General features: G+C 32.1%; 1 protein-coding gene across 1 annotated transcript in view; it reads right to left on the minus strand.

Moving 5' to 3' along the window:
* Window positions 1-16,637, minus strand: part of LOC145317983 (innexin shaking-B-like) — a 106,345-nt gene that overhangs the window by 29,591 nt on the left and 60,117 nt on the right. The window contains exons 5-9 of the mRNA XM_080159278.1: window positions 16,207-16,314; window positions 13,880-13,942; window positions 9,036-9,255; window positions 4,634-4,757; window positions 2,950-3,035 (exon numbers count right to left, since the gene is read on the minus strand). Of these exons, the coding sequence (XP_080015404.1) occupies window positions 2,950-3,035; window positions 4,634-4,757; window positions 9,036-9,255; window positions 13,880-13,942; window positions 16,207-16,314 (601 nt within the window). The remainder of the gene's footprint in view (window positions 1-2,949; window positions 3,036-4,633; window positions 4,758-9,035; window positions 9,256-13,879; window positions 13,943-16,206; window positions 16,315-16,637) is intronic.

A 16,637-nucleotide genomic window follows, 5' to 3' on the forward strand; every position in this document is an offset into this window, starting at 1 on the left:
AAAATGTTTTTTTAATACTCTATGAGAGTGTGTGTGATGTGCTGGGTCTAGTTGTATGAAGGTTGTGTCTATACCCAGATTAGATAAACAAATATTGGAAATGCTGAGCTAACAGAAACCTAACATCATATTAACATTTACCTTTTACCTTTATACGCTTTACAAGTCGAATAGATTTGCTTTTTTAATAAAAAGTTACAAAAGATCCAAAATTTATTATCAATAAAAGTTCTGAAGATACCTAGCCGTCTGTCTGTGTGTCTGTCTGTCTATCTGTCCGTCTGTCTGTCTATCCGACTGTCCGTCTATCCGTATGCCTAACCATTTGTCTTAAAATGTTTAAGAACAGGTTACTTTTCTCCTTTTAATTTGTTCTGTTGTCTAAACTCTTCTAACAAAAATTTTAAGCATCATAAGATTATAGAATTGTTTCATAGTAAAACTTCCATTCAGATAATCTTTAGATTAATTTTATACAAAATTATTTATCATACTTAAAATGAAACTTTAAAAAATAACAAATTTATGATTATGAAAGACCTTGAATCTATAAACCGCTTTAAACTACATAAATTTAGTTAAAGGAGAGTTAGTCATTCTCATTTCACTTAAGTTCAGACAAATAGAAACAAAATTACAAAATGCACGAAATACATTTTATTTTCGAGTAGATAGACCACTCCTTCATTTTTTTGTCCATCAGTCTATCATAGTGTTTAGCATATATTTTCAGTAGAAAACTTCCTAACAAAACTAATTGTTGTAATAGGAATCACTATTTGAAAAATCAGGTGAATAGGATAATCATATCATACAAAAATATTTGTCAAAAAAAGTAAAAATCAGCATGTTCTAAAAGGCGTACGGACTTTCTAGAATAATATAGAGCTGCTACGCTTCCTAAATCGTACCTAATTGTTATAGGGATCATCATGCAAAATTTGAAATCAATAGGACATTTCTAACATCTTTAAATTAACGAAAATAGCCAACCGTTCCGGACGGACGGACCGACCATAATAATAGAAAAGCTTCGGTCTTAAAATTAATTGAATTAAATTACTGTTATTTTCAGCAAAAAAACTTATTTCCTTAAAATAAATTTAAAATAATGCGAAAAATAAAGTAAAATTTGTTTGTTAAAAATTGACTAAATTGTTTACATAGACTTCAGTCTCAACATAATTATTTACACAAAGCAAATTTTAAACTCTTCTAAAGAAAAAGAAAAGAAGTATTTGGTCAGACCAACAAATATAGAAAAGGAAAATATAAAAGTAAATGAAAGTTTAATTATTTCATGTTTTGTTGAAAATGGAACCCCCCCCCCACCCCCCCACTGTTTCAGGGTAGTGTTGCTTCGTGTTTAGAAGGATAAAAAAAATTATTTTTTTTAATCAAAGAAATTAGCCAATGTACATAGGAAAACTAATTCTGAACTTGGAAATGTGTAAAAAAAAAAACACACACATCCGTATGTAGCAAAGCACAAAAAATCATGAAATAGACAAACGGACAAAATAAGCTATAAATCATATGTTCAATTGTCATAACAAAGAAAAAAAGGGAGATGATATGCAAAAAATAAAGAAAATCACGAAACCTTAAAAAATAAAGCTTATGTCTTTTGAGGCATGATCCACAGACAGACGGTCAAAACAATGTATAGGCTAGATGCACATATGTCATAGGAATCTTCATTCTTCACTGAATCTTAAATAGCAGGGGAGAAAATCACATTTCCCCTATGATGGACTAACTGACTGAGGGAATGACTAACTGACGAACAGACAAAGTGAATAATAGGCTAGCTTCGCTACAAAAAGATACAGATCTAATGATGTTGCAGTAATAATTTTCAATTTATAGTACATTTATGTAATCATCATATGTATATATACATATATCTAAACAACTAAAGTTAGTTTTAGAAATTGGCACATGAACACGTATTTCAATGAACATATATTGAATTTAACTTATGCATCCTATTTAGACATTGCATCTTCAAACAGACATATGTTTTGCTATATCACTTATTTCTAATTTTTAGAAGCGAAGTATTTCTATACATTTCACTTATTTAATGACTAAAATTTGACGTTCTGTTTTTGAATACAATTCTTTATACATTAATATAAGATTTTTTATATTAGATGAATGTTCAGTTTTATTAAAATGAAACTCTACTCTATAAGTCTTTCTGTATGTCATAGCCTTTAAAATTAATAGTGTAGAATTGAATTCTTACCAAAAAAAACTCGTTCAGTTGGACTTTTTGGACTTACATTTACAAATATTGTTTACTTTTATAATTGGATTAAGCCGCTAAGTGGTTATTGATTTTTTTTTAATTGTTAACGATAAAAAGATAAAATATCATATATTTCGTCATAACTCAAAAAAAATGTGTGATATTGCTTACACAAAAGTGTAAACCTGAAAAGTGGTGGATATATGAAAAAAGATACAATAGCAAATATGATAATAGATGGTAATAATTGATGAGAGTTAAATCTATTGCGAGACTTGTTTGGATTTATGATATCTTTGTGTAAAAAAAAACTTTTGCGGAAACGAAGACACTCCTTAGTTCCGCCATGGTTTATCATAATTGATCAAGTGCTTGAACTTTTTTTCCAGTAACAGGTTTAATTGCAGCTCTAAAGCCGCTCTGTAACTATCACGTATATTAGTTTAAGTAACATCCAACAGACAGCCAAGCCTTTGATTCCATGACCTTTGTCCGGAAATTATAACTGTTTATTATAATGGGTTGAGCTTGTCTATTGGCCAAGGCATTCCCCCTTACTCTCATTATAAATATCACGTGCCAGACATAGCAGATGGAGGTACCATTTTTGATGTCTTTAGTATGCCACGATGGGGATCAGACCCAAACACGATACCTCCCTGACAGCATTTGCCGCGGATTAAAAAATGTTATACCTATATTTAATGGAAGTATACAGAGTGCATCGTGTTTCTCAATATTACCAGAGGTTCCAAACTTATGGAAGGTGCATTTAGTCATCCTGAAATAACAGAAAATATTTAGCATCCACTCGTTTCATAGTCATGTGGTAACAGAAACGCCGGATAACAATCCGTTACGACGTCTGCGTTTCCAAACTTATGGAAGTTGCATTTAGTCATCCTAAAATAAAATAAAATATTTAGTATATACTCGTTTCATAGTCTCGTGATAACGGAAAAGCAAAAGATGTCAAATTGAATTAATAATGATTTTTTAGACTATTGAAAAGTTAAAGACATATAAGGTTTTTTAAGGTGAATTATCATTTCCTCGCCGTGGTATTATAATATGCTAACATTATAGAAATCTGCACTATTCAACGCACAATTAAAATGCGGCCAAATTGCTCACAAAAAGTATCTTCACATTAAAAAATAGCTTCAATAAAACTTAAAAACGTCGTTCCTGCCTTTTTAGGATCTTTCTTGCATATTATACACAGTGGGACAAAACAGGACAAAATATAGTTTCGTTGGCTGCTTGATCTTTAGTTTGCAAAAAAAATATTTTAGTCGGATTTCAAAATATGCCAAAAAATCCAATTTTCTCATTAGAATAATGGTTACTTACTCTCTAGTAGCTTTAGTCTAGAATATAAAAAAAATTTAAAATTTTAAATTATCAGAAAAATAGCCTAAAACCTGTCAATGAAATCTAACAATAGTACATATACATTTTCTAAAGATTTTTATAAACTAAAAGATTTTTTCTTGAAAGGAAATATAAATGTAAAGTTTTTAACTATGACAAACTATTAAGTATGTGACAAACTTTTATTGATGTCACTGTCTTATAAACTATACTTATTTTATAATTCATAACTAACAGAATAATATTTGTTCGTTTTTATGATTCTTCCATTAGATTTATTTTCTTGGATTTCAACTTATTCGAGAAGCATTTTAGAGGTCATTTTTACCCTCATAAAAGTTCTAAGCCTTTTAATTTATCTAATACTTATGGCTACGCCCCCACTATAGTTATAAATCTTCCCAGAACCTACAAGAAATAAACATAATTTTACTTAATATTAAGTAAGTAGATAATAATATACTTTTATAAGATAAAAGGTGGTGATATGAAGATAATAATATTACACCAAGATATTACAGCTAAGATAAAGTGGTTAGGATGATAATAGTCTTATATAAGTTAGGTAAATGAACTCAAGTTCGTATAAATATATCGGGTAGTCTATTATTATATATTTAATTCGGAAATTTAACCTTTATGGAATGAACAATATCACCTATATTTTTGCAGTAATTTACGAAAGTTGTAAAGATAATCTAACTTGTATCCCTTCAACAGAAGAATGGAACCCAAAACAACCCCTTCCCCTCAACTTACTTTAAACACATGTTTCTAGCCTTAACTGGTAGCAGGTTCAAGACACTATTTACTTTCAATTTTAGTTGTAAAAAGGAAAATAATTGCTATAGACAAAAAAAGCTTATTATGATAATATTGCACCAATAAAGTTAAAATCAGAGCCAAAACTTCCCAGCCCTGCAACGAGCGGAAAACGCTACACTCTCTAATTCTATTGCTCTACGTATAGTTGTGGAGGTTTGTAGGCCTAACTGATTATCTTACCTCGGGAAAACATAAATCATTGGATCTATTCTGTCCTCCTGATCTCTGTCTGCAAATGACATGACCTCTATACCGTAGGTAAAGAATGTGCCGTCAAAGAATCTGTCCAACAGAAACATTTGTCCTGCAATAGAAAGAAAACATGAGGTATGATTAAAGCGGAATAAGTAATTTCCGCATGGCAAGGAGGGAGGGAGGGGACATTTGAATGTAAATTGTAATGGTACCACAAGTTTTATCCTGATTGTCATCCAAAACTTTGGGAACTTTTTTTAATTATTGATAGGGTGTAAAATTTTCAACCAATAATTTTAACCTCTAGAACGGGTAGTTTTGTTTATCATCATTTGGAATGTACATTAATTTATTGTATATTGTAAGATCTGCCACGCAGATAAGCTCTAATGTTTGCCGGGGATTGGAAAAAAAAAACAAAATATTTATAAAAATTATAGTATTTATAAACTTAATTATTTTATTAATTAATTTATTATTTTTGTGTAAAAAAAATGTGTAAATTTTTATCATTACGTAATATTAATAGGTATCTTTTATTCATAATAAATAAAACATTTTATTCTCATAAAAGATACAAAAAATAATCATATGTACAATGTACATTGTACTGTACATACACATATGTTCTGGTTATTCTTATTTTACTTAATTTCTTAACGGTGCAGTGGATCGATTTTTAGAGTGACCTTGAGGTCAAATATAATGATACCCACTTACACAAACACACACCATACTAAATAAACCAAGGCTTGTCAGCCGCATATCATCCAAGGCAAAGCCTCAAATTTAAAACTACTAAAAAATTACTTTATTCGTAATATGAATTGTCTTTTTAGGATCATATTTTGACATCCAGTTGAATTTTTAAAGTTATTATATGACGATTTTAAATGAGGCTTACATGCGGCTGACGCGCGGCTGCCGAGCCCTTGGATAAACCTAGAGGTTCCATAATTAATGAAACTAAATGGTGAATTTTTTATCAAGAAACCACTGTAAACTAATTGATCCTTTCTCTACAATACAATTGCTTTTTTTTGCAAAAAATTATAAAACTTAATAAAAATTATTTATAATTTGGTAAATTTTTTAAATATTTTAAAAACAAAGTACTATCTTTCTACAGGGATCCAAAGGGATAAGACAATAACCGGTAAATTGATAAATATTCCCAAAGAAGATACACAAAATTACCTCTTCTATAGATTACAATTAGTGTTTAAAGTATTTAGACACTCATATTAATGAACCAACCATTCAAAATTAAAGTCCCCAAAGTTGTTAAGCCAAACGAATAGGAAAATGATATTATAAAACTTTGGGGACTAGTTTCATAAACAGCCCAATGCCCCCTCCCTCCCTGATCATTCTATAATTCAACTTGCAAAAGTGTAACTTTAGCTCGAATTTTGCTTTTGATTTTCCATATCAAATTGGAGTTTTAAAAAATTTCTCTTTCAGCTTTTCTTTGGTTTTTTTAAAATTAACCTAAACTTTATGTTTATTTAGTTTGTTTATATACAAGATATATACATTAAAAACTTTATTGATATTTTTTCTTTTTACTTAAAGGTTTTAATTCTTTATTAAATTATTTTTTGTTTTTGTTTTTCATACGTGAAAAATATATATCAAAGTTGTTACAAAAGTTCAGATTATAAAAAGGAATTTTATGTTACATTTTCTAGGAAAACTTTTGTTAACTATCATGAATAATGTATTCACACTATAAAGCTTCCTTGTAAAGTGATAATGAATAACTGTTTCAAGTAACAAAAAAAGATATACTCGGGAAAAATTAATTAAGAATTTGATAAGTAATAATTAAATTTTTTTAACTGCAATTACAATAGATTTATTATTTACTTGGATATTACACCAAATTTTCATGTTCTCTAATTAAGTGAAACACGCAGCGGGATAATACAACGATTCACCCCTTCCTCTCTTTTTGCCTTATACCCTCCCCTCTTATTAAATGAATGAATTACCAATCAATAGACAATCGTAGTCAATTGTTCCCCTGTCATAATATCCACGAATATTTTACATTCATTGCAATTACATACAATAGGAATTGTCAACCTCGTGTCAATTTATTTTTTGTGACTTTGAATGTATGATATCCTTGTTAAAAGCGAAGCTTTTCTATAATTAGGGTCGGTCCGTCCGTACGTCCGTCCGTCCGTAACGGATAGCTTTTTCTTTAATTTAGGCATGTTAGAATTGTCATATCGATTTCAAATTTTGCATGGTGATTCCTTTAGTAGTTAGGTACGATTTAAAAAGCATAGCAACTCTTTAATCATTACCAAACTTTCCGTACGTCCATTTTAAACATGTTGATTTTTTTACTTTTTTAACAACAAATTTGTATGTGTCCATAAACATTATCCTGTATAAAGCAGTTTTTCAACAAATTTACTTACAATTTTGCTTCGACTCTTATACATTTATATTCTGATTATTCAGTTCTGACACTATATAAGTGATAATGTCCGTTTGTCCTACCGTTTCAGTGCTTCGCTTTTATGGATGTTGTCATCCTTGTTACAAATAAGTGCATTACTAGTTCAATTAAGTTTTTATCTTATTTTCTTCATTTCTTAAGTGGAGTAATTAGTTATTTATCATTGTTTTCCTTTTTTCTTACTTCTTAAAAGGAAAGTTTATTATTTGTGTGTGTGTGTTTTGATTCCTGTGGGATCAGGGATCTAAAGGGATTAAACAATGGCCGATGAATTGATGTACATCCCCATTTGTAATACACAAAATTACACCTTTTTTAGATTACAATTAGGTGTTGAAATATTTGGACACTCTACTTAATGAACCAATTAATCAAAACTTAATAAAGTCTTCAAAGTTGTTAGGCTATTGAATAATAAACCGCCAAATGTCCCCTCTCTCCCTGGGTCAATATACATTTATATTTGATAAGAAAGAATTTCTGATAAAAACTTCTATTAAATATTTCAAGGAATTTGTTTTCTGTTTTATGAACATAGATATTAAGTAAGCATATTCCAGTATGGCTTCGAAACTGATTGATATCCGCTGGATTGGAACCAGTTCTCAGCCATACTGAAAAATCATGTATAGCATCGTATTATAGACCTTGGGTCAAACAAAACTGGTTTTAATCGTATAATTTTTCGTTTTAATTTCCGCGGAAAGCTGTCTCTAATACGATGTGATAAATGACTTTTATGATTATACCTTGAATTGAATAGGCTTTATTTGACTAAAAAATAGCATTTGATCTGTTTTATGTACAAATTTATATTTACAAAGTATGCATACATATAAAACTAAATTTTAAATTCTAATTAAGTTTTTTTGTAACAACATAAAAAAAACTTGGCAGATTTAATTTCCGTTTTTAGAGTTTACTCCTCAACATTTTATAACATAAAAAGTTTCATATTTCCAGGAAAAAAAAATATTTAAAAATATGATTGATTAACTTGATTCAGAACTGACAATATATAGACGTGCACATAAGGGGGTGGCAGGTTAAAGGTGTTGCCCTCCTCCCTACCCTGAAGAAAAAGTGCAGTTTAATAAATTTCAAAAGGATTTTCTCGTATTCATTCGAAACCGATTAATATCCGGTGGATTAGAACCGGTTCTCATCCATACGAAATAATTATGACTAGCATCTAATTATAACCAGTTTTCTAAGAATATGAAAATTTACAATCTTTAGATTAAAACCAGTTTTTTTAGCCCGTGCCTTCGGCATTTCACAGCTAAAAAATAATGGTTTTAATCTTATAATTGTACATTTTATATCCGCGGAAAGCTGTTTGCAATACGACGCGAGAAAAAACTATTCCCTTGTCCAAGCAAAATTTCTCGTGCACGCCCTTGGTTGACATGTGCTCCATCTTTTTCAATATAATTTTTTACTTTGCTTTCTTGTTACATGAAACATAAGCGTAATAGTAATAGATGTATTACACTAGATGGTCACACACCCACTCGATAATCCGATCATCTTTTTAAAAAAAAGGAATTTACCAAACCTAAGTTTTATCCTATTAAAATAAACTATTAATAGCAGATATGTTACACGTGGATGTAATAAAAATAACTGCCTTATCGTACCAAAAACGTGGTAACTTTATAAATCATAATGTGGATGGCTTGTTCTTACACTGCATTTCAATTAGTCAATGATTTTCTAGACTTTCATATTTATTGTACTAATACTATTGTATTAGTAAATATAATTTTAAGTTGTCAATAAATTGTATTAAACTATCAGAGGAAAAGTTTGCCAAGCACAGGGACCAACTCTTTTGAGACCACAGTTTTAGACATTTTAAGGGTCATTATAAAAAAATTTATAAAAAATCGAAAATGGAAAAATTAATTTTACCTGAAACATTTAATAGAGCTAGAAATTCACAGAAAAAGTATCTATACGCCCAGAAGTTGTGGTGTTTCAGGTTCGAGTACAGGTAATCAATCAACAACTTCTTTTTCAGTTTCTTTTCCACATCAGATATGATGCCCAGGTTGAGATCCATCCTGAGGGCGGCCACCTTGCCAGCCTCCCAGTTCTTCCACAACCAGCGGGGGATGTAGAACAGGATAGCCTAAATAAATTAATACAATAATTGATGTTTAACATACGTAGATATTATTACAGGGGAAAAATTGTCGTCAGATTAGGTTTCTTACATGATACTCTCTTATTGATCAGTTCGTTCATCCAGTATGAGAAGAGGGGATGGGGTAATATTTTTTAACTGAAGTATTAAATGAAGTGAACAGAAAAACAAAGATTGACAACATCCATAAGAAGTGGAGATGTGGATGTATTTGTGGATGAAGTGACCAACGGATAAAGTTGTATATAGGACAGATATCCAGTGTTATATAGAATTAGTTAGATATAAAAAAATCACAAAACCTTTTTCAAACTTCATTGGTCTTTTGTAGAATGACCGATAGACCGACGGGCCAAGTAAATTATATACTATATAGATAATTAATGGTATAAAATATCTTACAAACGGACGGACAGACGAAAATTTCGAATTAGAGAGTACTTCGCAATGCACTTAAAAAGAAAACCAGTCAAAATCAAGAAAATTACACGAGACAGACAGACCATAAGTATAACTATTGTAGCTGCGTTACTATTCTTTAATAATAAATTTATACTTATTATATTTTTAATGATATAGCCAATTGTAATGAAACACGAAAATAACTTAACCGTAAGTATAATATTACAGTTATAAAAATTTGTTTAAAAACAAGTATTTGAAATTAATCTTAAATTGACTGGGAAAATAGTGGAGAAATAAAATTGGGTCAAGATAACAAACTTAAGTCTCTTTAATTCAACAAGGTTTAAAAAATCCATAAAAGTTAAACAAATCAGCACTAGAAAAACCAGGTGGGGAGGGGACATTGGGCTGTTTATGACACTAGTAACCAAAGTCTTATTCATTGGCTTAACTGCTCTGGAGACTTTAATTAAATTTTTATTGGTTATTTCATTTAGTTGAGTTTACAAACGTTTCAGCCACTGATTGTAATCTAAAAAATATTGATTTTGTGTATCATCATTGTGGATGTACATCAATTTATTGGCCATTGTCTTTTCCTTGAGAAAAACAAAAAATTATTTATCAAAGATTTGCCTTAAATTTTAGGCATAATCAAAAATTGATTATGAAATGTACATCAATATTTTTTTCCATATTGTACCTAATTGGTATTCTTGCATAAGGCTTAGAATCGATAGAACGATTCTAACATGTCTGAACTTTACCGTAGATAGAAAATGTAGAAAAGCACGATTTCTAAATATCTGTGTATAAAGATTTTGGCGCTTCACACAAAGTGCTTGTTGTTGAGCTCTCATACCCCCCCCCCCCTCCCCATCCCTTATTTTTTAAATAAATTGAAAATAATGGGAATGGGTAAGTTTTTCGTTTGTTTGTTATTACTTTAGGTCAGGTTAGGTTTGGTTATATTGGGCCCTGCATGGTGTAGTCATAGGAAACACACAAACACCTCATATCTATTTCACTTTGACTTTTTAAAAGGACTCTCCACAGAAAAATCAACTTTGGATTTTTGAAAATCTAACCTGAAACTATTATTCTCTGTTCAATTTTAGGCCTTTTTTGTTTTTGTGGCATCGCGATCGAAGCCCTTTGAAAATTTTGTCCGCCGCCTATTTGTACTGCCGCTATAACAATATATACTACACTTTCCTCCACTCAATATATGTTCGCCGCTAAAGAACATTTGCTCCATTGCAACCGGCCGCTCTACGATTTATCCTCTTCCTTGACTGGACAATCCTGCCGCCTTCATTTTGTGTTCGCCTCCGCCAAATATAACCATCTTTTGCCGCAGTTGCCGCATTCATCGCCTTTCTCCGCCGCTACTCCGCTATACATTGCGTACGTAGCTATACACAACACCCCCAGCCTCCATTTAATTTCTGAACAAGGGAGAGGGGAGCATGTATTAAAAAGCGATGAATAGCGGAGTAGCAGCGGAGAAGGGCGATGAATACGGCAACGGCGGCAAAAATAGAAGCTAAAAATCACTAAAGCAGCACAAATTAAATGGCGGGAGGATTCACTTAAAGGAGGTAAAAAATTTCAAAGGGCTTCGATCGCGATGCCACAAAAACAAAAAATGCCTAAAATTGAACAGAGAATAATAATTTCAGGTTAGATTTTCAAAAATCCAAAGTTGATTTTTCTGTGGAGAGTCCTTTTAAAAAATGGGGGGGGGGGGGTATCAATACTCAACAAGCACTTTATGTAAAGGCACCAAGATTTTTCTTTAGAATTGATTAGAAGCATTTACAGTATAATTGTACAGGTACAGAATTTACTGGTACTTGGTTCTGTAGTCATACTATTATAATTGTGAAAATATGGGCTTAATGGTCAATGTTGGTTATAATGCCCACGTAATTACAAGCAAAATCAAAAGTTATGACAAATTTGTCAAAGTTATTAGCAGCTCAGCCCTCCCCATCCCAAAAAAACCATGAACTATTAGATTAAGTTTTCTATAAAAATTAGAACCGAAACAGTCCAATGGTTGTTGATATAATTTACCCCAGACAGGCATGATGAACGACCATTCCTTTTTTGACACTTTTGTCGACAAATTGTATGTCAGCAAAACGTTCCTGATAAAACAGGGTTCCTCCCAAACAAGAGTTGGTATTGAGGCTAATGGAGGAGAAAAAAGCCAATATCTGTTTTGTTGTGAGTTGAAGAGGGAGGGGGGGGGGGGGGGTGGTTGCAATTTTAGTGATTGCAAGACATTACTTGCCATAATACAATCAGACACAGAAAGCAAGGCACTCTTTTTTATCAACAAATGACTATAGTCAAAAAAAGGTCGTAGAATGACGTCATAGATCACGTTTTTCTAATGCTGTATGGTCGACTTTACTGGTGTTATTTGAAGAATGGATTGTCCATTTCTAAGAGGTAGGCTTACCCAATTTCAATGCTAATGGATTGTTGAGTGTTGACACTATAACCCCCCCCCCCCAAAAAAAAAAAAAAAGTATGCCCATTATCGTAGTAGCGAGGAAAAGTTGTCTAAAAAGAGAATTTAATTGAATATGAAAATGCGAAATTGATATTATATTATTCATATCTGTGCCAATCAAACGTAGAAATATGCAAAAAAAAAATATATTTATTTATATTTATGTCATGGGAATTATATTTTCTAGCTAAACTTGAATTAGGGTTCAGCCGCAGCAGCCCTTATTTTACAAAGTGGTCGACAAAAATTGCCCTAAAACTCTAATCAATAAAAATCAACAATTGCATACCAGGCGCATAATCTTAATGATATGGTGATTGAATATCAAAATTTGTATCGCGACAGCTTTTTTCATCAACTAACAGCTCATAACAATTGTTAAGCAGCCAAAGTTAACAATTAAATAGCTTTTAAATTTGGCGGCTACCAAGCCCTCCAGTTTTCTGCACGTATGTATTAAGTATTCCCCTGAACCACTCTTTCAATTTTACACACCACAACCAGTAAACTCAAATCTTTTTGCCATTAAATGAAATAAATGGAAACGATTTCTTCTTTCTTACAGCTTTGCACGAAACCTGGGGGCTATTTGTACTCTTCATGTAGTTATTTGTGTGTGAGTGTGTGTAAGTGTATGTGTGTATGTGTGAGTGTGAGTGTTTGCAAAATAATGGTTGACTCTGCGTATAAATTGTTCCAATAAGTTTATGAAAAAAATACAAATTGTTGCTATTTATTGTAAAACTTATTGGATGAAGAGGATTGTTAAGTAGGAAATGCCCTTTTTGTGATAGGGGCTGATTCCCAACCTTTAGGAGTCTCTGCTAAAATTTTGCCGAATAGAGGGGTAAAGACTACGAAACCTGGTTGATAGATGGATCTATTATTATTTGGATTTTACACCAGATTATTATATACTCTTGTAAAATAGCCTTCTACTTCCCTTTACCTCAACCCTCCCCTCCTACTGGATGAACAACCTTACCAATTAGTGATGTCCATATTAGCAAGCTAAAAGGATGACAATTTTTCCCCTGTCATAATTTCTACGTATATTCTACACATCAATAAATCCACGCATAATTAGTTAGTTTCGTGTGACGGCCTACCCCCCTGGCCCCCTGATTTAAAGAAAAATAAAATGGGTTTTGGTTATGAACACTATCACACGCAACCATCTTAACTTGACTTTAATTATCAACAATTTCGCTTACCATTTAGTTCAAATTAATCTTCGTGGAATCTTTAAGAAAGCATTGCAGTATTTTTTTATTTTAAATCCATTTTATTCTACGCATTTATAATTATTTAAGGAATTCCAGACAAAAGTCGAGCAATCCAAGAGTTGGTTGTCTGTTTGGCCCTACTAGATCTAATATCCAAAAGCTACAGGATGTCCGTCTGTATATATATATATATAGCGACGGATCTCGCTAACCGGTGAACCGATAGGCCCAGGGAACATCTATAACTATTTTGAGATGGCTACCTTCCAAAAGAAAACTAAGAAAATCTCACCCTCTGCCCCAAAAAAACTTAACCTTTTCTTTTAAAAACTATAATTGAAAGTTGATGCTCGACTTCCCCCCCCCCCCCTTCTTCCATCGAGTGTCCCTTGAGGCTGCTAGGGGTGTATCCGCGCTAGTAAGGCAAGTATCAATTTTAAAAAATTTAAAATACCTGAAAAAATAAACAGAAACAGACCCACTGGTAGTATTTGTGATATCTTCTTTCCAGAGGATCCTAAACATTATTTTATTAACTTCGTGACAATTTATAATTAAGCAAAATTTGGGTATAGTCCCTTTCGTGGCAACGCTCCTTAAGGGGCGATTCTTTGTTTTTTTTCACATTAGCTTTTCTACTATTTCTAGCCCCTGCGGGGGGCTCTAACCCTGTGGTGCAATCACCTAACCCAATATAACCTAACCTAACCTAAAATAACCTATAAAAAGCCATTTTAAAAATACGATGCATCGCCCCTTAATGGGCGGAGCCACAAAAGGGACTGTTTCCCAAAGTTTAATAACAACCAGAAATATAAAGGGATAAGACAATGGTGGATAAATTTATGTACATCCCTAATTAAGATACACAAAATTACCCCTTCTATAGATTACAATTAATGGTTGAAACGTTTGGACACTAAACCTACCAACCAATCAAAATTCATTAAAAGTCCCCAAAGTTGTTATGCCAACGAATAAGAAACCGTTCATGTAGAACTGTGGGTACTAATACATTCAACAGTCCAATGTCCACTCCCTCCCTGATAAATAAAGTATTGGCGCGGTTTTACTCATATAGATTTGAACCAAAACGAATTTTTGAAGAAACAACGTATTTTTAATGCTTATAGTAGGTTAGGTTAGGTTAGGTTAGGTTAAGTAGATATCATCAGAGATACATAGGGACAGGCAAATGAAGGGACTTGCCTTTTAAATTATGATTAACCAACTGCACACTTAAAATATCGACACCATCAACAACAACTATTTATTGTAACCAAAAGAATTTAAATGTCAATAATAAAACTGCAAAATCCTTTTTCACCTTTCAAATAAGCCCTATATACACTCTTGCACCACTGCAGTGGAAAATAAAGTGACAAATTTAAAAAGTGTCAATGATTTGAATGCACAAGCTGCCACAGTTGATCTAAAAATTGATGGTATTTGGACAATACTGGTGTTTAAACTGTCAGACAAACTTTAAACTTTGGGGGCTGAAATTACTCCAACTTTATCCCCCTCTAAATAAACATTTATTTATATATCAGGGATGGAGGGGACATTGGGCTATTTATTGTACTCGTCACTAAAGTTCAATAATAACGTTTTCTTAATCGTTGGCTTAACAACATAGGGGATTTTAATGATTTGTTGGTTCAATTAGTTGAGTATCCAATCGTTTTAACCACTATTTGTAATCTACAGAAGGGGTAATTTTGTGTATCATTATTGGGGATGTACATCAATTTATCAGCCATTGTCTTATCCCTTTAGATCCCTGCATATACATAGGGAAAGTACTATAAACATTCTGACATCATTTTTGTTAACTTGTCAAAGACTGATTAGGTAAAGTTTGTGGCAGCTGTTGGAAACTTCAATTTGTTTGCTTCATTTAAATATTTCAGCAAATTAACATTTTTTATAAAAAGTTAAATTTATACAGTAAGTTTAACTACACTATTTACCAGAGGTGGATTCTTAAAAAATAGGGTCGCTGCTCGCTGGTGGGGCAAAATTATTTTTGTGAAAAATCTTTCAAAATCGCATAAAAAAAATCTTTAAAAAATTAAATAAATTCATAAAAAGGTTATTAACATAAGATTTTGTGTAATTTTTGTAGATTTTTCATATGATTTTGGAGGATTTTTTACGAAAACAATTTTGCCTCACCAGCGAGCAGCGACCTTAATTTTTTTAAAGAATCCACCTCTGGTCTGTGTAGCAGCCATTTAGCTGTTATAATATATCCTTTTTGTCTACTAACTCGTGTTTTAAATATACTACCCAACCCAAAATGAGCAGTTGTCAAACAATAACCAGATGGTGGCTGAGAGCTAAGCAAAGCACGGTATGTTGAACATAGTAAAAGTGTCTGACTCTGATTATGACGTAAAAAAAATTAGCCAATGAGAGGCCACAATAAATTTTACCATTGGTCAATTACAGTATATACTGGCCTCTCTTTCGCTATTTTTTTTACGTCATAATCAGAGTCAGACACTTTTACTAGGTTCGTTATGTTTAATTTCATTTAATTCTATACTTCTGGTACAGTTTATGATAAAATGCTGCTAGAATCGATTATTTCATGATCGATAAGGACATACATGTATATGTTTAGCCGTTTTTCTACTCAGCCTTTCTAGTCTTTTAGGAGTCGTTGTTCAGCAATATTTTACCGTGAACATCCCTCCCGTTAATTTCAATCCGAGCATTAATCACATTCTAACTACACCCTGAAAATCATTGAATCTATCTCTGACTGGGACTCACCTGAGTTTTGTCTACGCCCGGATGGGCCACGTCAAAACCAATCCGCTTCCAGAAGGCACTGGGTATCGTATATGTGGAGTGAATCCAACAGTAAGTGTTCAAAACATCCTGAAATAATATTTTGTTTTATTTGTAAAGCCACATTTTAGAGAGTGTATATTACATAAAATGTATCCTTATACTAAAGTAACAGGATGTCTGTGTGTCTGTCTGTGTGTCTGTACCGAAGGATCTCGCTAACCGCTGAACCGATCGGGTTCTCCTTAACAGGGTAGCTTCTCATAAGTCCTGGGAAGGTTTATAACTATTTTGGGGGAGGGTACCACCACCCTCCCAAGAGAAATGACAAAAAAATCAAAAACATTTCAAATTTAGAGGAGACTTCAACGTCAAATAAGGTGGTATCGTACAAAAAAAATTAACTTTAACAA

This window comes from Acartia tonsa, chromosome 4 (genome assembly GCF_053477335.1).
Source record: "Acartia tonsa isolate MP-2025a chromosome 4, ASM5347733v1, whole genome shotgun sequence".
Classification (NCBI taxonomy): Eukaryota; Metazoa; Arthropoda; class Copepoda; order Calanoida; family Acartiidae; genus Acartia; species Acartia tonsa.